The sequence below is a fragment of the Vitis riparia genome, chromosome 7 (genome assembly GCF_004353265.1).
Source record: "Vitis riparia cultivar Riparia Gloire de Montpellier isolate 1030 chromosome 7, EGFV_Vit.rip_1.0, whole genome shotgun sequence".
NCBI classification, from domain to species: domain Eukaryota; kingdom Viridiplantae; phylum Streptophyta; class Magnoliopsida; order Vitales; family Vitaceae; genus Vitis; species Vitis riparia.
In genome coordinates, this window is record NC_048437.1 from 1,684,914 (window position 1) to 1,709,031 (window position 24,118).

The 24,118-nt window shown below is 37.8% G+C and overlaps 1 protein-coding gene across 2 annotated transcripts; it reads left to right on the forward strand.

Moving 5' to 3' along the window:
- LOC117919017 lies at positions 1–23,637 on the forward strand. 2 transcript variants are annotated; one of them, XM_034836027.1, is made up of 10 exons: positions 2–540; positions 1,376–1,496; positions 2,677–2,762; positions 8,654–9,068; positions 9,168–9,268; positions 18,259–18,325; positions 19,010–19,237; positions 19,795–20,259; positions 21,321–21,393; positions 23,243–23,637. In XM_034836027.1, exons 1-10 carry the CDS (start codon positions 137–139, stop codon positions 23,488–23,490), a joined length of 2,208 nt encoding a protein of 735 aa, XP_034691918.1. In that variant the 5' UTR covers positions 2–136; the 3' UTR covers positions 23,491–23,637. The 2 variants fall into 2 exon arrangements, with proteins under 2 accessions (XP_034691919.1, XP_034691918.1); XM_034836028.1 differs by lacking the exons at positions 1,376–1,496; positions 2,677–2,762 and having other exon boundaries at positions 1–540.
- Positions 23,638–24,118: the final 481 nt, after the last annotated feature.

Below are 24,118 nucleotides of genomic sequence, written 5' to 3' on the forward strand. Positions count from 1 at the left end.
CTCAGAAACATCTCTCCAGATTCTCCACTCACTGCATGAACTGAACAACGGTCTTCAGAACGACGTCGCTTCACTGAACTCGAACTAACAATCCAATACTCTCTGCATCGATTCATCTTCGTCTCTCTCTCACTCCATGATCGCCTTGAAAGCTTCAAGCTTCGCCACACTGCAATTCACATTCAACAGAAACCGTAGATTTCATCAATGGCTCTCTCAAGCGAATTCTAGAAAATGCGCGGTCTTTTGTTCAATTGATAGACCCAAATGGAACCCTAGAACTCATTCTCCAAAGCATAATCATAACAATCATAGTGAAAGTAGTGGGAAGAAAAAGAACAAGTTTACAGATGATGATGATGACGATGATGAAGAGGAGGAGGGGGGAGAGAGAAAGGTGCACTGCGAGGTGGAGGTAATATCGTGGAGAGAGCGCAGAATCAAGGCCGAAATACTGGTGAATGCCGATATTGAATCTGTTTGGGACGCTCTCACTGATTATGAGAGGCTCGCTGATTTCATTCCTAATCTCGTTTGCAGGTATACTCCAAAAGGCAATTCATTTTTTTTTTCTTTTTGCTCTCTGTCTGGAGCATAGGAAAGGAAAGGTAAATGACAAAATGCTGCGTTTTTCATTTAAATTAAAGATGAATTTTTTTTTTTTCGCTGTTGTTTGGTTTTGCCTTGTTTGAGTGGTGGAAAGCGGGGGAAAATGTTGAAATTCTCTGTTTGCTGCATTGACGTTCACATTCACATTTCCATTCTCGTTCAAATGTGAATGAAGACAATTTTTTGTTGTTGTTGTTGTTTCGGTTTTCCTCTGTTTAGGTCGTGGGAAAGGGAAGGAAAATTTTGAAAATCGGTTGTGGGATTTGAATAGAAAGATCTTTGTTTATCATTACAATCCCTTGTGGGATTTGAGATAATGTTTTGTTAATTTTATGGGAGCAGTTATTAGGTCATCACATTCTGATTAAGTCAACAAAATGAGCCACCACCTGAGGGCCGATACAGCTTCATCTGAATTCCAGTTTGCATAGATTACTGATCTGTATTTTAGTTAAAATTGTTTTCAAAATGCTGCTGGAATTTTCTCTAATAGTAAATTATTGTCTTTTTTATTGCTCTCAGCATGAAGTTTAGCATTGCTCTATTATAAGAATATTAAATTGTGGAAGAATCATAGCTTTTAATTATGTCAATGGATAAAAGAACCTGGTTGTAGTCTTGCATTTTGTTATCCACTTTGCTGCCCTCATAATATTGTATTACTCGTATTAGTGGCTTTTATTATGGCCCTTCTACTCTGTTTTGAAAAACTTAGCATGTGATTATTATCATAATTTGACTGAATTTCACATCACTTGATTGTCAGTGGGAGAATACCTTGTCCACATCCTGGAAGGATATGGTTAGAGCAGAGGGGCTTTCAACGTGCACTATATTGGCACATTGAAGCTCGTGTTGTCTTGGATTTGCAAGAAGTCCCCAATGCAGTAAGCATCTCAAAAAACTGAAATGTCTGTGTGCACATATTAAGGAGAATGTCATTGAAGTCTTAGTAACAAAGGAAATCTTTCCAGACACCTAAGCCAGAATTCTTAGGCAGAGGATTTCCCCACTTCAATCCATGTGGAAAACTGAAATAGCTACTGTGAACTTAATTTGCAGCCCATGGTTTGGGCTGATTGGTATGGTATGAGTTGCTCTTATTCTTACCAGTACTTTATATCACTCTCCTTTCCACCAGATAACAGATTTTATACCAGTCTTTTAGAACCCTTAATATGTAAAGTGTACCTGACAATTTAGCAATGTTTTTTTGATCAAGGGTTTTTGCATGTCAATTCATGCTGGAAAGCTTAGACAGCCATTTCAAACTGTAACTTCATGGACAACTCTATGGTTTGAGCCACTTGGCTTTGTGTCTATCCCTTGTTCTCATTAACACCTTACTTCAAACCTTTCCCTTGAGCTGATGGTCCTTGAAATCTAATTCTTAACTTTGAGTTTTTGATATTTTGGTAGGAGAGTTTAATACCTGTTCCTGTTACTTCAATAAGCTGGGTGATTACTAGAGTAAAATTAGCATATTGTCCATGTAAGAGTGTGAAAGACATCCAGTCTTTTTAATGGATGAGCAAGGGAAGAAAATCATACCCAATCTGTGCATAAATTAAAACTTGTTTCCATATTGTTTAAAAATAAGCCTGTTGTTTCTAATCTTTAGGCATCAAATTCAGAGGAGTACATTAAACACTGACTGTGAGAGTGAATGCTCAGTGGGAGAAAAGATTGATGTGCTATTATTTGAACTTTGATAATCTATGATTATGGTAAAAAAAATAATGATAATAAGACTGTACGGAAAGAGAGACTTTGCACAATTTGGACAAGATCAATAGGCCAATAGATATAAAATTAACAACTAGAACACCAAGAACTCCAATTTTTGTAAAGAAGTGAGTTTTATAGACCAAATACTTGCTTGTAAATAGGTATATACAGTGTATCCTGTACATCAGTTATGAAAGGAATAACACTATTTGATGAATGTGGAAACAGCCCAGTCTTTGGGTTTGGATCTTTCACTTTTCTAGTTCTCTTTTCTCTTTCATTGCTTTTAACAATTTTTACTTCTTATTTAAGCATCTTTAAAAAATACTCATGGCTCAGGCTAATGATCGTGAGCTCCGCTTTTCTATGGTTGATGGGGACTTTAAGAAGTTTGAAGGCAAATGGTCCTTAAAATATGGAAAAAGGTATAATTCATTTACATGGTTGGAATAACGATTATATGAATGTCGAGGATACCATTCTCTATCATTCTTCTTTCTGTTCTCAAATTTTGGTTTATTCAGATGTCATTTCTTTCTTTACTATGTTAAATTCACACATGTTAGGCATGCACTTTCCTTCAGAATTTCTTCTGGACACCATTTATTTGACCACTAAACATGATTATTTTTCTAACTAAATGAATGGCTTATATGATAAATGTAAGTTTCTGAACCAAAGTGGCAGAGAGAATCAAGCTTCTTTTTTTCACAGTAATAGCATTTGCTTCATGTTCTTTGTTTATCCAAAACATATGCCAGTTATCATTGCTCTTAAAAGTAAATCGCAAAAGACAAGTTGGATAAAAAGCTCACTCCTGTCAATCATAAAATAAAAGCCTCTGTATTTATCATTGGATTTTTTCCTGCCACACCACATGCTAGCAACATGTGTATCACTAAGGAAGCAGTTAAACCTCCTGTGTTCATTATTCCATTATGTTTCTTTGGTAAGAGGTGTCTTGTATCCATTTTGTTATTGGGTTTCTGGAATGTGCTGCCCCTACTTTGAATAGGATTATGTATGGACCCTGAAAGCACTAAATACTTAGTGGCAATGGGTCTTGAGGGTCAACAACTCTTCATTAGATCCCCTTTTGTTGTCGATAATGTAATGTATCTTGCAATAAAAACCTCCAACGAATGCGTCCACCAGCAAAAGTAAATAAATAACCAGCCATAGACATCTTGGAATCAAGGTTTTTGCATATTCTAAATCAACGTATCCAACAACCTTTTTAGTTGTCCTTTATCAAATAAAATTTCTGGATCACAGGCACCTACAAGGTATGTAAGAATCCATTTTACGGCATTCTAATGCCCTTTTTTAGGATTCACCATATACCCACTAACTACACTTACTCCATGTCTGATATTAGGCATATAGCATATATCATTAAATACATGAGACAACCAAAAACATTTAGGGGGATTTTGACGTAAACTCCACCTCGTTTTTGTACTAGGACATAATTGAGATGATAATCTAAAATATGTAGCAATAGGGGTATTCAAATGTTTGGCTTCACTTATATTAAATCTCTACAGTAACATACTAACATACTTCTTTAGAGATATTCACAATTTTCAGAGCTTCTTTATTGATGTAGTTCAATCTGATGAATTTTCTTGGCAGCCCCATGATTTCTCATATCGAACTCATTACTCAAAATATACTTCAAAATTTCAATTTCTTTCTTACTTTTGACAACAATGAACATATGATCAACATATAAAATAAGCAGAATAGGGGATCCATCATTAAATAGTCTAAAATAAACACAATAGTTATACTCACAACACACATACCTGTGGGACCCTAAGTGTCAAAATGCTTATACCTTTGGCTAGGAGCTTACTTTAAACCATATAGAGACCTTTTCAATCTACATACTAGATCTTTATTTCTTAGGTCCAGAAAATATTCTGTTGTTTCATGTATGTTTTCTCCTCTAACTCACATTTAGGTCATTTTCACATCTACATGCTCTAATTCCATGTCTAATATGGCAATAATAACTCAAATTGAATCATGTTTCACAATAAGAGGGGAAAACATTTCATTGTAGTCAATTTTTTCTTTCTACGATAATCTTTTCATTGCCACACAAGTTTATACCTTTCTCATTTTTCTTTTTCTCTCTCTCTTTTTTTTTTTTTTGAAATGACTTCATTTTTCCTACAGACCTGTTTACATCCAATTGATTAATTTTCTTTAGGTAATTTTACTAATTCTCAGGTCATATTATTTTGAGATGATTGCATCTCCTCTAACATAACATCTAGCCACTAATCATCATCATCCAATTTTATTCTATCCTAAAAGCAATATGGATCTCTACTTCTTGATGCACCTTTGCTTAGGTATTTCTAATTTATTTTTTCTTATCGTCTATCTAAAAAGAAAAAAAATATGGACCTCTAATTCTCATAAATAATACAAAAGAAACCATGTTTTCAAAACCATAATTTATTGGGTTTTATGTGATTGCCTTTCTCTATTTATGACAATGCTATAAGAATTATTGACTTTCATCGAGACATTTTTCTGCCCTTTTTTATGTTCATTTTCTTCTTTAGCTACTCATTCTTTCTCAAATTTCATCTCAATAGTTTGTTTTATAGTTGAATGTGTTTGTTAACTGTTTCATTTGTCCTTAGTCTTTCTTTCCATACATGCCTTTTATCGTACACATCTTTACTCACCACTTAATAATCTCTAGATCTCAAAATTTATGGCTCTTAATTTCTTTTTCAAATCTAAGAAATATGCATTTTTTTTTTTTTTTACTTTAAGTCAAACTTTAATCTTTCTTCACTTGACATATAGACTTATGACATAAGTAGGACAAAAAAAATATTTTTAAGAATTGAAAATTCAATTGGTTTGTATAAGAATTCTTCTTTTGGAATCTTAAAATCAATAAAAAAAAATGAAAATAGATGAATTATATGATAGGTTGTATTGACAATCTTTGCCTAGAAATTTTTTGGTAATACAACATCAAATCTCATACACCTAGTGTGTTCTAAGAGTGTTTTTTTTTTTAATTTTTTTTTATTTTTATCAAAAACGAAATATATATTAATAATAGTAAAGTTTAAGGGAAGGATGAGAGGTCTTTCCCACAAAATACAAAACATAATCAAAGTAAGATTAGGCTTCTCCACTATACAAGGAGAACTACACATAAAGACATGTGCAGAATATCTCAAAAACCAAAATCAAACTCTCTCATTGTTTTCCACCCCTTGTGACTCACAAATGGAAAGCCAACTAAGTTGAATAACATTAAGTGGAACTCCTATAAAAGTGATAGTACAAGAGGCTCAAAAGGAGGAGTAGAAGTGAAGATCCCACAATATCCTTTTCGATTTGTATTGTTCCCCAAAAATCCTAGCATTTCTCTCTTACTACACAATCCACAATACAATGAGGTAAGTGATTTGTCAAAGAGTCTTGCCTCTGATTGAATTTCCCAATCCTTTAAATGAGATAATCATCATATCTCTAGTGCTCCTAGGCCAAACTTGATCCATATTAGCTACATTGAAGAGCTTATGCCAAAGCTCCAATGTTATTGGCCAATGTAGAAAAAGATGGTCAATTGATTCTCCACTTTCTTTGCATAATCTTCTTAGCTGTAGCATTTTATTGTTATTTACTTTCTTGTGCATCACTAACCAAGTAAAGGCCTGACCTTTGAAGGGGCTTTGATTTTCAAACAAAATTAGCCAGAAGGAATGGGATTAGATTTGAGGAATTGCACAAGACCATGAAAAAAGATTTTATTGAGAATAAACCAAAGGGAGATAAATACCAAGATCTTGAATCTATGATAAAAAGAGACAAATGCACTGAAGTAAGCAAAGACATGAGTCTTTCAAGAAGTACAATTTTGAAATCAATTTGCAATGAAGGTTAAAATTCCAAGAAGACGGATAGGAATTACCAAGGACAATTGAAATGAGAAGATCTCTCACTGAAACAACTCTATAAAGATCTCAAAATTGTGAACACAAAGGTTGACCTTCCCACCATAAATACAACTCTATAAAGATCTCAAAATCGTGAACACAAAGGTTGACCTTCCCACCATAAATACAACTCTATAAAGATCTCAAAATCGTGAACACAAAGGTTGACCTTCCCACCATAAATTTTCCTAGAATTGGATTCTCTTCCCAAAATCAAATCCTTTACATATGAAATATCAAGTGATATCAGATTTTCTGCTATACTTCATAAACTTCTTGTTCCTATACTCAAGCCCATTATCCAATTTAAAATATTTTATTTTTCTTCCAGTTTGGTTTAAATCTTCTTTTATTGCTTAAATATGTTAGAGACCTCTTATTTATGCTTCATGAAATAAACACATTATTTTTTTGAATAGTCATCAATGACGCAAATAAAATAACCAATAGAAGGAACTAAGACAAGATTCCAAACATCAAAATAAACATAATTAATACTAACTAAGCTCGTATAAAACGCTAACTTAAAACTGATGTTGCGCTACTTCTTGTGTACATAATTCACGGAAGTCCAATTTTCAAACTTTTTAATAGATTTCTCTTATGTAATTCCACAATGCTTCGTTCACTTAAATGTCCAAGACATATGTGATATAATTTTGCATCAATTAAAAATAACTCGGTTGTTATGGAGAGTGTAACTCTACCTACAGTAGTTATGCCCACTAAATTATATAAATTTTCAATCTTCTAACTTTTCGTAATTACTAATGCTCCTTTAACTACCTTCAACTTTTCACCTCTAGCATGTAGCAGCATCCCAAAGCATAAAATGCTCTAAGAGAAATCAAGTTCTTATTCAAATTAGGAATGTGTCTAACATCCATGAAAAGTCTCACCGCTCCATTGAACATTCTAAATTTTATTGTTCCTATTTCAACAACCTTATATAATGCATCATGGCCTATCAAAATAGTCCCACAATTATGTGATTCATAAATGTCAAACTAGTCCCTATGAAAGCATATATGGTAGGAGTAAGCTGAATTCACAATCCCAGCATCTTGAAGAAGATTTTTACCTATTAAAACCATCAACGAATTTGTTCTTTACCTCCTTCATCTTTAACTTCAACAATACTGGTTGCAACTGTAAGATTCTTCTGATTCTTTCTTCTCAGTCTCTTCTCAGAATTTTGCAAAATTTTATGATGTCTCTTTTGGCAATAGTGAAATTCTATGGCTTGATGTGAGTGTTATTGTGACCAGAAATTATTTCCATTTAATGATCTTCCTCTCTGACAACCTCTTCCCTTTTTTCTTTCACCAAGTAATCTCCTTACTATTCTCCACAAAAAGTTTTGTTCTTTTTTTTGTATTACAGTAATGCACCAATAACATGATCCAATTTCAAAGTTTCCTTTCTGTCCAACTACAAGGTCACTTTGCCCTTTTATTCAAACATTACCCATTGCAACAGTTTCAAAGTTAGTCTGTTGAAAGTATTCAAGTGATGCAGTAGATTTGCATTTTGTGCCATATGTAGACCATACAACTCTTCACATATGGCTTGTTTGACTTCATCGGTTAAGTTCATATTGTTTATTACCTCATCAGAGGGATTTAGATGGATCGCACTATCAGACTTCCCATGCATCTCTTCAAACATCTCATTTATCATATATTCAGGCTTCTTCAATTTGTACTGCAATGCCTTGTGTTCCTGGTTGAATGAGCAGGTCCATCATTTGATGTTGTTATAGAGAATTATACCCAGAAAATTTTTCTATCTCCTACTTAGTACTGGACATTGAAGGTTGTAGGGATGGATTCTCCTTTGGATGTTATGATATTCCAAATGACGGAACCACAAATCCATGTGTCAATAGCAATGTAGACATTTTGTAATATGGCAGTCCTACTTTGTTGAAATTATGTACAATTACTAGTTACTAAACTCAATTTAGGATTGCACAATTTTTTGGCTAGTACATTATTCAAGCAAAAGTAGATGGTAGTAGAAAAACCAATAAGAAAAGTTATAGCACTAGTAACCATTGGAGAAACTGATTAACAGAATTTTTTATTTTTTATTTTATTTTATTTTTTTGGTTCTATTCCATGATGCATAATAAAGAAACTAGTGATAAATCTAAGAATTCTTTTTCATATTTGAACACATCCATCATAGTTAGTTTAACATTTTGTAACAAAGTAAAGGTGGCTGTATTTTTCCTGGATAATTATTCTGCTTTCCCATTCTTCATGATCAACATTTATAAAATGTCAAGCATTTTTTTCACTTTTCTTCTCTGTGCTTGATTATTATGCATTTCATAGGTCTTCAACAACTTCTCTATCATATGAAGTCAATGTGATTCCTAGATTCAACTTCCCAGCCATCTTCTTGGAGAGGATAATTAGATCAGATCTTCCTGTGAATCTTCAAGCCTTGGCTTGTAGATCCGAAAAGAATTTTGAAGGGAATCAGAAGATACCATTCATAGAGAGTTCCTTGGGTACAGCATCAATTGCAGACGTTGCTAACCCTGGCATAGACCTGGATGGTGCTTTATCTGTGGAGAAACTGTCTCCAGGAGTCTTCAAGAAGAGTCATGCCAGCTCTAGTTTTGATCCCTTGTTCCAATCTTCTAGTGAGCTGAGCAGTAATTGGGGTGTATTTGGGAAAGTTTGCAAACTTGATAGGCCTTGCATGGTGGATGAAGTTCATCTTCGTAGATTTGATGGCCTATTGGTAACTGATTGACTCTAGACTTTTCTCATCTGGCCTTCCTCTCCCAGAGAAAGGCACTTTTGTTTTGACAGTCACTGATAAAATGGTTTTGGGCTGAAGGAAAATGGAGGTGTCCATCGCTGTGTTGTTGCTAGCATGACGGTGAAAGCTCCGGTTCGTGAAGTATGGAATGTTTTGACTGCTTATGAGACACTTCCTGAGTACGTAAATATATGCTTCTGTTTCATGGACTTGTAATTGAACTGCCAACCTGAATGTTGGGAAGGGAATTAAATTTTGAATGTTATCATTCTCTTCCAACAACTTCCCTCTTTGATCTTTACATTGCATAAATCAATCTAATAATAGCCAACACAAAGTGTTATGTTCTTGTAAAGAGCCATTCAACCATTGGATAAATTAGTCATAACTAAAGCTGAATTGAAACCCAATGGAACATAATAGCCTCATGCAGCAAGGAAATTCTACTCCATAAAAAAGCTTGAAAATATCATTTTCTGTATGTATATTTTTATCATCTGAAACTTTCTATGGGGAATGGTATAGAAGGGAAAGGAATTGGAGTTGAAGTATAGTTTCTTTAGTTAGAAAGGCATGAGACATCCTTTATGCTGTAATATGTAGGATAGTTGATGCTTGGCATGTTGTGCTATTGTCTATACTGCACTTGTGTATACACTGGTCCACCAGATCCAATATTAGTTTGGATGCTGAGAAAAGCTGTCCACCTTTATTTATTTCAAACTTAGAAGAATTTCTGTATTATGCCTTACCATTACAGATCTATTACGAAGTTTGTCATATTTTTTTTTCTTGTTTTTGTTTTATTTTTTTAATTTGTTTTATTTTTTTATTATGTGCCTTAGTCTAATAAATCTTCAAGTCCATCCATATATAGCCTTTGAGAAACAGTGAGGGACCAATTCTAAAATCATTAGGATAATTTTTTTCATGAAATTGTTCATGGTTTACCTCTTTGTATGTGCATAACTAGCATCTGAGCAAGGAATTATGACAAATGACTGAAAGTGTTTTGTCCAACACTGAATACAGCTTGAATCCTTTTTGTGTCATTTTCCTCTATCTTGCTGTATATTGTGTTGAATTATTGTTTACCATGTCTTTTTCTCATAACCCATAACTCACCTTCGTTTTCCTTTTAAACCTCATTAAGAATATTTAAGTTCTACAATAATTCAAGTCACCTAGGTGGGCAATAGATTCAGATTAATTCCAAACTCATCATAGATAAGCCTTCTCCTTTTATATTTGACATTAGTTCTTGTATGTAACTATCTTAGGAGGAAAAATTGATTCAAGTACAAAAATTCCTGCAAAGTGTGTGAATTGCAAACTATGTATATAATAATTTCCCTAAAGTTTTTTCCTTTTTTTTTTCCTTGTTCATTTTTTTGTTGTCATGCTTTTTTCCAAATTCTGTTTTTGGCAATTAATATTGTTGGAGATTCCAATGAAGTAGACAACTAGAAGAAAACTAGTGAACCCTGTGATGAGGATGAATCTTCAAGGCATATATCAAGAAAGGAATTAGTATTAGTTGTAATTAAAGTAGGATTAATATTACTTGGTATTAAATTAGGATTAATATTTATTGGAATCAAATTAGGATTAGCTAGTTAAGTTATAATATAATTATAATTTGAGTCATGATAGGTTATTATAGTCCTAGTAGACTTGGGATGTTGTAATTAGAATTAGAATCATAATAGATTATTAGAGTCCTAGTAGACTTTGGATTTCTTAGAGAAGCCTATAAATAGGCTAATCAATGTAAATCAAATGGATGAATTGATATTAATAATGTTATGTTTTCTTTCATTGCAAGGTTGCAACCCTCAATGGTGAGACTCCATTGATTTTCTTCTAGGTCAAACTCCTAGAAGGCCTTAGTGAGACTCTAAGGTTTTTGATCTTTTCTTCGTTGTTGTTTTCTTTTTCTCAATTTCTTATCTTATATTTTTCTCTACCATAAAATTTATTCCTTGTTTCTCTCCTTACACCCTAAAAATAAAACCCTAGCCCACCTACCCTTGAGTGTAGGCAACCATCCTAGGGTTGTCCTACATCACCCTGAATGCAACATAAAAATAAATTAGAGAAATGTCATGATTCATCTGTTTGTTGAAGCTCCAAATCACAGAGCAACAGTTGAGACCAAATGTCAGTGGTGCCTGTTACACTTGCTTGAAACCAAAAACTGTTTTTGGTCTAGCATCACATAACTGAACAATTTTTTGTTCCCTACTCATACCCATTTTTGTGAACCTTAAATATTTGGCTCCAAGTTGATAATACATCAAATAAATGGGGTAGATGATGCATCTGTGTAATGCTTATTCATTCAAGATCAACTTGGATTTTTTTGACAAATTCTTGGAGTTGAGAGATTCATTTATTTGGCCTGCTTGGCCAAATGGTGCATTGGGGGCTGGGTTTGTTTGATTAAGGAATGGTGTTGAAGCTGGAGGATGGGTGGGAGCATATTAAGTCTCATGTAGAGTCTGGAACATAGATGGTGGCTACGAATGGATTGTTTCTAGGTTACTGGTGGATGCTTTTGAAAGGATAGAGAGCTACAGGAAAATCTTGGAGAAATTAGGATTTATAGGCAGAGGACCTATAATACATAGATGGTGATTTCAATGTGGTCTGATCCCCATCGAGAAGAATTTCTAACAGGATTAACCCAGAGATAATGAGTTTTCTGATCTTGTAACCCATTATAACATGATGGACCATCCACTACGGGGATGGGCATACATGGGCTAATAGTCAAGAGGTGCAGCCAATTGTCACGGACTTAGTCGTTTACTAAGCTCGTGCGACACTTAGACAAGCCAAGACGCTTGATCTTGCTAAGTCAGCCTTGCTCCCCAATGCTTAGCTCGCTCGGCTAAGACACTCGTGACTCAAAAGCTTAAGAAGCTTGGTAGGCAACTCCTTAAAGAATGGAAGCTCTTGTTAACTCAAGAAAGCCTTTACAAGTGCTTGGATGCTCACTTGCTTCGTGCCTTGGCCAAATGAGGCCCTCACCTATTTATAGGCACCAATGGAACTCTCTGGAACCTTGGAGGGTTCCTTACAACTCAAGACTATTCTAGAATGTCCTACACCATTCTAGGTACAAGCCTATATACAAGTATATACAAGAGTCTTCTAGATTTCTCTAGAAAGCCCTAGACTCCTCTTGTGTCTTCCACCATGGTGTAGAATTGTGTGGATTCCTCCAGGCTTCTCTAGAACCTTCCACACTCTTCCCACTCTAGGAGTCTCCAAAAGCTTCCTTGCTCTATATAAGGCCATGGGGAGGCTCATTTGAATCAGCTTGTGACACTCTCCCCCACCTATGCCGCAGACGTCCTCGTCGCGCCTTCTGCCCGGAACCGCTCGATCTGCTCCTGGAACTGCCATAGTGCCTCTGCTAGCTCTCAGCTAGCCTCGCTTTCTGGTAGTCCCTTCCACTTCACTAAGTATTCCGTAGCAGGAGGTACCCTTCGTTTCCTGATGACCCTATCTGCGAGGACGTGTTCTACCTCCTTATCATAGGAGGTCACGACCGCTGTAGGTGCCCTCTTAGACAACCCTCGGCTTGGATCATCCTTGTCTCCGTGATAGGGTTTCAAGTAGCTTGCGTGGAAGACAAGATGAATCTTTAACCTCGGGGACAGCTCGACTCTATAGGACACCTTGCCGACCTTCCCAAGTATGGGGAAGGGTCCTTCATACCTCCTCACAAGGCCCTTATGCACCAGCCTTAGGGACTTGAATTGCTGAGGAAGGAGCTTGACAAGCACCATGTCTCCGACCTTGTACTCCGTGTGTCGTCGCTTCTTGTCAGCCCACTTCTTCATTTTCTTAGCGGCCTTGTCCAAGTATGAGCGTGCTATGTCAGCTTGCTCGTGCTACCCTTTCGCGAACTTGAAAGCCGTTGGACTTCTCCCCGTGTAGCCAATCGTTAGAGTGTGAGGAGTTAACGGTTGCTGCCCTGTGGCTAACTCAAACGGGCTCTTATTGGTTGCCTCACTCCTTTGCAGGTTGTATGAGAATTGGGCTATGTCTAGCAGCTTAGCCCAATCCTTCTGATTGGCACTCACGAAATGCCTTAGGTAGAGCTCCAGTAAGGCGTTCACCCTCTCAGTCTGCCCATCCGTCTGTGGGTGAAAGCTTGTGGAGAAGTGAAGCTCCGAACCCATAAGCTTGAAGAGCTCCGTCCAAAACTTCCCAGTGAAACGCGGATTGCGATCACTGATGATGAACTGTGGTAACTCCCAATACTTGACTACGTGTTTTAGGAATAGCCTTGCCGTCTCTTCCGTAGTGCAGTCAGTCAGGGCTGCTATGAAGGTCGCGTACTTAGAGAACCTGTCCACCACCACTATGATCGACCCACTGTCTTCCGACTTGGGTAGCCCGATAATGAAGTCCATGGTGACGCTGTCCCATGGACGCTTTGCTATGGGTAGTGGCTCCAACAGTCCTCTAGGCTGTCATTGCTCCACCTTGTCTTGTTGGAACACAAGACAAGTCCTCACATAGGCCTCAACCTCATCCCGTATCTGAGGCCAATAGTAAGCCGACTCAAGTAGTGCCCTTGTGCGTCGTTGCCCAGGGTGCCCAGCCCACTTGGTGTCATGGCACTCCTTTATCAGATTCCGCCTTATGTTCCCCCACTTAGGCACGTAGAGTCGTCTCCCCTTAGTGTAGAGTAGGCCGTCCTCCACCTAGAACCGCTTAGTCTTCCCTTCATGAGCCAGGGCGATGAGACTCTTAGCCACTGGATCATGTTGCAGTCTTTCCCTTAGAAGATCCATTATGTCTCCTTGGGGCTGACTCGTCATGGACGCTAGCTCGGCTTTGCGACTTAGGGCGTCGGCCACATGATTAGCACTTCCTGGCTTATACTCCAGCGTATAGTCGAACTCGGCCAGGAAGTCTTGCCACCTAGTTTGTTTAGGACTCAGCTTCTTCTGTGTTTGGAAGTAGCTAGTGGTCACGTTGTCGGTCTTCACTATGAAGTGAGACCCTAGCAAATAGTGCCTCCAGGTGCGCAAGCAATGGACGATAGCGGTCATCTCCTTTTCCTGCACCGTGTAACGCCTCTCCGTGTCGTTCAGCTTGCGACTCTCAAATGCGATTGGGTGCCTTTCTTGCATAAGGACTCCCCCAATAGCAAAGTCTGAGGCATCTATGTGTACCTCAAAGACCTTGGTGTGGTCGGGTAGTGTCAACACTGGCTCCTCAGTCACAGCCTTCTTCAAATCCTCAAAGGCTTGTTGGCACCTTTCATCCCATTCTCATGCCTTATTTTTCTTAAGAAGATCAGTGAGTGGAGCAGCCCTTGCCGAATAACCCTTTATGAACCGCCGGTAGTAATTAACTAAACCAAGGAAAGATCTGAGTTGAGGTACCTTGGTTGGTGGATCCCATTCTTGGATGGCCTTCACCTTGCCATCATCCATCATCAGCTTGCCATCTCTGATGCGATGCCCAAGGAAGCTCACTTCCTCCTTAGCAAACGAACATTTCTCCTTCTTCACGTATAACTCGTTCTGCCTCAAGATCTTAAAGACCTTCCTCAAGTGCTCTACGTGCTCCTTTAGAGTGTTACTATAGATGACTATGTCATCTAAGTACACCACCACGAACTTGTCCAAGTATGGGTGGAAGATCTTGTTCATGAGGGTACAGAACGTTGCTGGGGCATTGGTGAGTCCGAAAGGCATCACTAAGAACTCATATGAGCCATACCTGGTCACACATGTAGTCTTTGGCTTATCTCCCTCCGCAATCCCGACTTGGTAGTAGCCTGACCTTAAGTCTAGCTTTGTGAAGTACCTTGCCCTTCCAAGTTGATCGAACAAGTCAGCAATGAGCGGGATGGGATACTTGTTCTTCACCATCACCTTGTTGAGTGCCCGGTAATCTATACACATTCGTAGGGACCCATCATGCTTCTTCTGAAATAAAACCGGCGCGCCATAGGGAGCCTTGGATGGTTGGATGAACCCCGCATCTAGCAACTCCTTGAGTTGTCTCCTTAGCTCTTCCAACTCGGGTGGTGCCATCCTATATGGCCCCATAGCAGGGGGCTTGGTTCCCGGCTCCAACTCAATCTTGTGATCTTCCTCTCTCCTAGGAGGAAGTCTCTTAGGCAGCTCGGGCGGCATCACGTCCTTGAACTCATCAAGGACCCCCTTGATTTCCTTAGTCATGGGTTCTCCCGACCCATCATCCTTTTCTTCTTTTAGGGTCGCGAGGTAGGTCACCTCTTCCCTCTTTAACCCCTTCTTTACTTGCATAGCGGATAGCATAGGGGTCTTGAGCATACCTTCAGTGACCGTAGGGACCATGCATGGCTTTTCCTCCTTTAGGATAGCCATTGAGCGTACAAAAGGTAGTGGCACGACCTTGACTTTCTATAGGAAGTCCATTCCTAGCACCATCTTGAAGTCGTCTATGGGTGCCACTGTGAAGTCGACCCTTCCTTCCCACAAGCCGATGTGCATAGTCACCCCGCGAGCTACTCCATGTGATGGCTTGGCGGCTGAATTGACTGCCATCCTCCTTCCTTGGATGCTTGGAGCTCCAGCCTTCTTGCCTCATCCTCCGAGACAAAGTTGTGAGTGACACCTGTGTCCACCAGGGCCTTGGTGGCCTTCCCGTTCACAATGGCCTCCACATACATCAACCCTTTGCTTTGAGGCGTCTTAGGCATCGGCTTGGCCTTAAGGGCATTTAGGAGCTGCAACGATCCCACTTAAGCATCGCCTTCCTGCTCCTTTTCCTCAATCATAGCATTTAAAGCCTTCCTCTTAGGGCAGTCCCGTGCCTAGTGCGGACCATCGCACAGGAAGCAATTGGTCTTGGGCGTGAACTCCTTCCGCTTGTCCTTGCCTTTGCCATCCTTGCCACTAGGGTCCTTGCTTGACCCTTCCTTAGAAGTATGGCCTTGCGACCTCTTGTTTCCCCCACCTTTGGCTTGGTTACCCTTTGGTGGTGGCTTGGGCTTGGAGGAGTCTCTCCTTCTATAATCCACCAAGGATTCGGCTACCGCTATGGCCGTGGCTAGGTCTTGGACACCACGTCTCCTCAACTCTTGCTCGGCCCAACTTTGTAAGTTGTCCATGAAGTTAAACAATAGCTCCTCCTCGGCCATGTTAGGTATCTCAAGCATAAGAGTAGAGAATTCTTTGACATACTCACGGATCGAGCGCGTGTGCTTGAGACGCTTCAGACTCTTCCTTGCTAGGTAAGCCACGTCTTCGGGATAGAATTGCCTCTCGATCTCTCTCTTAAAGGCGTCCTATGTGTCTATGGTGCACGTCCCTCTCTCTATGTCGGCAAACCGTCGACGCCACCATAGAGTAGCATTATCAGTGAGGTAAAGGGTCGCGGTGCGTACCTTAGCGGCTTCATCCATTAGTGTAATGGCCTCAAAGTAACGCTCCATGTGCCACAAGAAATTATCAAGCTCCTTAGCATCCCTCTTGCCACTGAACGTGTGTGGCTTGGGCACCTCCACCCTTGGTGCCTCATGAGTGGCCATGACTCGTGCTGACATCGCAGTCTTGTAGATGGCCAACTCTTGATGAATCTCTTGGTCTCGGGTCTCCATGCGTGCAACCAAGACCTCCATCCTTGACTCCACATTAGCGAACATGGTCATGACCTTGTCTTGGAAGGACATGAACTCCTTGTGTGACACCGGCTGAACTTGTGAGCCTAGCACCCCCTCGCGAAGGTCTTGGATCTGCTCCCTTAGATCCTCTAATCCCTTCTCCATGCCTTGCTCGATCAAGTCCACCCCTTCCCGGGTGTCCGCCATGGCTAGCTCCACCTTGGCTAGCCTTGCCTCCATGTTGGCTAAGGTGTCGCGAGACTTATCCTTCCTGCCTTGGCCCCGTGCGGTATGCTCCATCTCCCGTCCACGGGTTTGTTCGCTAGTCTCCTCCACGTTAGAGCCCGACATGCTTCCTTTGATATGCCCACCTCGTAACGGCGCTCTGATACCACTTGTCACGGACTTAGTCGTTTACTAAGCTTGTGCGGCACTTAGACAAGCCAAGACGCTTGATCTTGCTAAGTCAGCCTTGCTCCCCAATGCTTAGCTCGCTCGGCTAAGACACTCGTGACTCAAAAGCTTAAGAAGCTTGGTAGGCAACTCCTTAAAGAATGGAAGCTCTTATTAACTCAAGAAAGCCTTTACAAGTGCTTGGATGCTCACTTGTTTGGTGCCTTGGCCAAATGAGGCCCTCATCTATTTATAGGCACCAATGGAACTCTCTGGAACCTTGGAGGGTTCCTTACAACTCAAGACTATTCTAGAATGTCCTACACCATTCTAGGTACAAGCCTATATACAAGTATATACAAGAGTCTTCTAGATTTCTCTAGAAAGCCCCGGACTCCTCTTGTGCCTTCCACCATGGTGTAGAATTGTGTGGATTCCTCCAGGCTTCTCTAGAACCTTCCACACTCTTCCCACTCTAGGAGTCTCCAGAAGCTTCCTTGCTCTATATAAGGCCATGGGGAGGCTCATTTGAATCAGCTTGTGACACAATGCCCCAGATCAACTGGCTTGTGATTTCCATGCTGTAGGAAGAAAACTTTTTGGATGCTTCCCAGGGTATCCTTCCTAGACCTGCTGCAGACCATGTGCGAGTTTTGCCTGATTTTAAGAACCCAAAATTTTACAGGCCCTAGTTCATTTTCATTCTTGTATTTTTTTAATATTCACATAATTAAATATGTAATTCTTACCATGCTAGTTTCTATAACTATAATAATACCAAGGCTTGATAGGATGGTTTTAAAAACTTAGTTTTTGGCCCATATTATTCATTACCAAAAGGAATCCAGTAACATTGTGACAGAGAAAAAAGATACACCTATGAGTTATATAGCGTAATTTTCATCCTGTTAAATATCAGAAAATTATAGAAAATGATATATAGGCCTTTTCTTTCTTGTTGAATCATGTGTATTTATCTTCCTGATATTGTTTCCTCATGGATTTTTCCATTCTGTATGGCATTCATCGATCTGTTGAACTGATCCTTATATGAGGAAACTATAGAAAGTTACTTGTAATATAGGTCTTTTCTTGCTTTTCCAATCGTTTGTTTTTATCTTCCTGATATTGTTTCTTCATGGAATTTACCATTTTCAGGATTGTTCCAAATTTAGCTATTAGTAAGATTTTATCACGAGAAAACAACAAAGTTCGAATTCTTCAGGTACATACCAGATGTTCATCATAATACATGTTAGAGACAATGCTTCCTTCTAAGAATGTTTATTTATCCCTGCAGAACTGGATTAAAAGGAAATGCTTTTCATGCCTAAAGGTGTATATACTTGTGAAATTTTCCTGGCTTTGGATTGCTATTAGTTGTAAGAGCATCAACTAAGTATGAGGCAAGAAACTGGTAGTAGTATTATGCTAGCAAGCAGGGAAAGAGAAAGAGTGGAAAAAGAAATTAAAAAAATTAGAAGCTAAATTCAATTGGAATGATGCAATAAAGAGGATAAATTAAGAAATTATGCATTTGGGATAAAATCCAGGACCTCTTAACTTGCACCAGTTTCTAGTGTAAGTCCCAATCTCTTTGCCAAGGGCATTATGAAGTTTCTGGAGAACATATGACCTTGTGTTCATTTGATTCTTCTGTAATCTTTTAACCATTTTGAAAAACCACATATGTTATCAAACAGTGAGGCAGTTGAAACTTTTCTTGTGCCATCGTTTTTGTTCCTTGTTATAAAAACGTCAATATTATTACAAATGTTGCAGGGGTTACTGATTTCTCTATTGTTACATAGAATTCAAGAGAAGTTGTGGGCTGTACTCTAATTTAAATTTGTTATGTGAGAAAAAGAACTTTTACTTATAAATGCTTTCATTTTGTGTTGATTTGCAGGAAGGCTGCAAGGGCTTATTGTATATGGTACTTCATGCACGTGCTGTTCTAGACATATGTGAACAGCTTGAACAGGAGATTAGTTTTGAGCAGGTCGAGGGGGACTTTGACTCATTCCAGGGGAAATGGATTCTGGAACAACTTGGTAATCAACACACACTATTGAAGTACACTGTGGAGTCAAAAATGCACAGGGATTCCTTTCTTTCTGAAGCTATCATGGAAGAGGTGTGAAAATCTTATATTTTTGTGGCAACCATGGCTTGCAATTTTGCTTAGGCTCCATTTAATTCTTTCAACCAATAAGGAAAAAAGAAAAGAAAAATGTTTGAAAAGGCTTCCTTCAGTATTTTATGCATTTTGTTTTGTTCTTTTCATAATTTTCTTAAAAAAAAAAAAAGGAGGGTTAATGCACTTATGGTAGTCAACTTGAGGCTTGGCTTAAGTTGTAAAGGAATGGGGAAGGTTTGTGGGAGTTTCCAGGTTCAAGTCCCATTGGGGACAAAAAATTTACTTATCAAAAAAATAAAAAACAATAATAATTTTTTTTTAATTGATCTGGGTAATTGTATAAAAAAGGTTCTTTTAAATATTTAGAGGCCATGTCCATATGAAAAGTTGTCACTTATGGCTTAGAAAGAATGGAATTTCTAATGATTGTTAGCCGGTAAGAAACATAAAATAACATGCATTGTTGCAAATAATGCTTTAAGTTGTAAATTTCAATCAACTTTTTCTGGAGCCTTGATAGAAGCTCTACAAATAACTTTTGTCAACTATTGTAGGTTATATATGAAGATCTTCCATCAAACTTATGTGCAATTCGAGATTACATTGAAAAAAGGGAAGCATCCAATTCTTTGGAAACATCTGACTATGTGAGATATTCAGAGGAACAATTCATTTCATCTAGCAATGGCAGAGATGTTGATTATCATCCTAAGCCAGCTGACGAGGTTTCTGATGTCAGTGGTCCAAATCCGCTTCGACAGAGACCCAGGGTTCCAGGCTTGCAAAGGAATATTGAAGTTCTTAAAGCTGAGCTCCTGAAATTTATTTTAGAGCACGGGCAGGAAGGGTTTATGCCCATGAGAAAGCAACTTCGTAAGCATGGAAGGGTGGATATCGAGAAGGCAATCACGCGCATGGGTGGCTTCAGAAGGATTGCCTCATTGATGAATCTCTCCCTTGCTTACAAGCACCGTAAACCAAAGGGTTATTGGGACAACCTTGAGACTTTGAAAGAAGAGGTAAATAGTTAAACTTACTCTGACTAGTGGTAGGTCACTCCAGCCTACATTTCTCTATGATTTTTGTTGTTTTATCTATTTCTATAATCAGAGAATTTATGAAGGTAAAAGAGGTAAGCCAATGAAAAATGATTAATGAATCTAAATATGGTTTTATTAATCCAAAACAATTAAAGAATCTAAATATGGATTTCTTAATACAAAATATCCTAGTTGGTAATTTATTTGATGTGATATTATTACTATTATTAAAATGATGATGATAACAACGATTATTACGATTATTATTATTATCATTACTAAGAGGTAAAATAATTAAACTCTGATGGATGTTCCTTGGGTAACCATTGTAAGACGGGTATTGTGGTGTGATTAGAGATTGCTTTGGTACAATATCAAGAGCTTTCTCCAAGCAAGTGGGTTTGGGGTTCACTATTGAGGCAGATATTTTGTCTTGCCGTAGGCAAAACCTTTAGGCCTCTCCACCTTAACTGAAGAGGGAGATTCTGCTATTGTTACATCTTGGGTCATTAATAAGGAAAGAAGTTCATGAAAGTTTGAGAATTGGATGTGCAAAATATTAGATGTGATTAGTGAGTTAGGTTGCTTCCTCTCTTGGGTTCCTCGTTCAGCTAAACAAGGAGCTAAGCCTTTGGCCTTCTCGGTCAAAGACTTTCTTCCCCCTTTGAGTATGCTTATATTTCTCTTCTTTGTATTTCTTCTTTCGTATGAGGCTTGACAATTGGTTATTCTTTAACCTTTTTGTACATCCTTTAAGGATTGCTCGTGCCTTTTGTATTTATCTTTTTAAGATAAATGAAGATGGTTGTTTTTGTTTAAAGAAAAAAGAAAAAGGAAAAAAAAAAGGTAATTAAACTTAAGTTTGATTAGTGGTAGGTCATTCAAGCCTCCAATTCTTTTTTATTTTTACCTTTTTATCTATTTCCACCATGGGAATTAGGTAAGGTAAAGAAAGAGAGGACAATGAAAAATGATCAAAGAATCTAAATATGGATTTCTTATCTCAATCGTGTTAACATTGGTCATTCCAAATTTTACAGATTACTCGTTTCCAGAGGAGCTGGGGTATGGATCCCTCATACATGCCCAGTAGAAAAACTTTTGAACGAGCAGGTATGGAAAATATATCTCCATCGCTTATTATGATACCATCTCTTGTTGTAGCAAGCTGTTGGCGCCTTCATTTTACTTGTTTTTCAAAAGTACATAGACGACTCTAATTTCCTTCCAAATATTTAAGTTTCAAAAGGAAAACAAGACTCATTGACTAGAGTAAGCTCCAACTAGCTTTAAAATACAACTAAATTTTTTGTTTTCTGCCACCAAAGAGGAAATAGTGTTGGAAATATCAAGTTGCAGGAAGCTTCATTTTCTTACTTTTCAAGTCCAAGTACTCTGCATTTATTTCCTAATAAACTATTGAAGAGTTGAAGGAAAACTAGAGAATCAATGACAAGAAAACATCCTTGTAACCTCAGCACACTAAGAGGCAAATAAGGTCACAGACAAGAGGTGCTTGCAAGCACCAGTTGTGCTCCCACTAATGAAAAGTCTTAGGTGGTGGTTGTTTTTTTAACCTTATGCTGAATGTAATTTACATTGAGACTTCAGCTATTTGTCTAAAAATATATATATATTTTTGAACTTTTAACTTATTTACCAATATTTTTAATTGAATAGAAAAAAAAGTAAAATATATGGTTTTTTTTTTAAAAAAAAGAATCTAAAAAGTTAGTTGATTCACAATTCTAACCCCCACCGGACTATCATTGTGAAACAACCACTTTTTTCTTTAATTTGATTTAAGTTTTATCAATCTAGTCTTCTTTCAAATTATTAGCTTTAAAATATAAAATAATCAAATATTATTATTTTTTTGTAAGGGTGATAATGATAATTTTTTTATTATAATAATCTATATTATTCTGAGATTTTTAAAAATATTTTAAATTACTTTTTGATCAAATAAGAATTAATATAAAAATTAATTTTTTGACGCATTAAGATGTTGAGTTTTAGAATATAAAAAACAAACAACTTAATACTTAATAGAAATAAAATAATAAAAAAACCAATAACTTAATACTTAATACTATTAAGTTCTATTTAGAGTTAAGTTAAATTAAGTTCTATTTAAATTTAAGTAAAAAAAAAAAAAAAAAAAAAAAAAAAACCACTTCAGTCTTTTGTTGTCTTCAGCAAAGTAAAAGGTTTTGAACTTCAACCTTAGGTTAAAGTCCTTTTTTTCTCTGCAGCGGAAGTTGCCCCATAACAAGTATACTTAAACAAAGGTGTCAAAGAATGTGCTTAACTTGATATTTGATTTGCACTGAAGGAGCATTAATTTCGAAAATATTTACAGAAGCTTTCCAGATATGTTTGTTCTCATTCTAGGAATTTGGTAGATGTGCTAGGGGCAGAGTTCTTTGCCATTGTGCATTACTCACCACCCTTAGGGTGATTTGGACAGAGAGGAATACTAGGATATAGATAAAGATCCCGTTTGCAGTTGAATGAATTGCATTCCTTGCTTGACATCTCTGAGTTTCCATGACCAAGGTATGCCTCTTTGGCCTTGTCAGACGTGAATATTAAACATTTCTTGACCTCTCTATTGCCATGATCAAACTATGCCTTTTACTTTGTTTGGTTGGAGGAGAAGTTGCCTGCTTGACCTCACTAGGAAGTAGACATATTATGGATGGATCCATAATTTTTGCTTTTAGTGGAGGTGTACTTGGGTAATGATTTTTGTTTTACTTGTGTAATGTTATTTCATGCTTCTCCTTAAGAGGCTTTTATTTCTCAAGAAAATTTATCCATTTCACATAAAGAAAATTACCATGTTCTTTTCACACTGCAGGTGCATTTTAAGAAACTAGTGTAATTGTTGACTTGAAAAGGGTCATTGCATGTGGTCTTCAAGATTCCTGATTCATATAGTTTTGGAATTTTTCTGCAGGGCGTTATGACATTGCACGTGCACTGGAGAAATGGGGGGGTCTTCATGAAGTGTCGCGTCTTCTTTCCCTCAAGGTTAGGCACCCCAACAGACAGCCAAACCTCACCAAACATAAGAGAAGTGACTTTGTAGCGTCTCCTGATATGGTGGTTGACGAAGACAGGACAACATCCAAACCCTATGTTCCTCAAGATGCACAAAAATGGCTCATGAGCCTACAACATTTGGACATTAATTGGGTTGAATAGTAACATACCACTATATCTTTGTCTATATATCTTGATCATCATTTTGGTAGTTTTGTAGCCTTTTTGTTTTAGGCATTGGGTATCGATAATTAATTTTCACTCTATTTGGTTGCCCTAAATGAAGTCTTTGAAGAATGTCAAGAAGCAGTGAAATATATTTGATGGAACCTTTTGAAACTAAACCATCAACAGTAACACTTGGCCCCGAATGAGAATTTAGTAGAGCCTTAGAGCCTATACTTGAAAGTGAGCTACCATTTTCTTGTGCTCTGTTACCTTTTGGCTCTCCTAGGACTTGGGATATTGGAAAACGCCGGGAATTTGCTCTATTATAGATCATACAACACAAAAGGAAAGAGAAAACATGCAAGAATTTTAAATTCCCTTGTTTATCTTTTGAGGTCCCTTCTTAACAAACCTGGCAAGGTAAGAGGCTATACGTCCCTTACCAAAATTCTCCCTACATGCTTTACCAAAGTTGAAGTTCACATCAGCAATAGGCCTTAACTTTGGCGTGTCACTTTCTAGAATCAGAACAACATTTATCATTAGCCAAATAAAAATGAGAAGAAGAATCTAAATCCAAGATAGAAAAACTATTTGATAGAAATCCTTGTTCATACAAAGC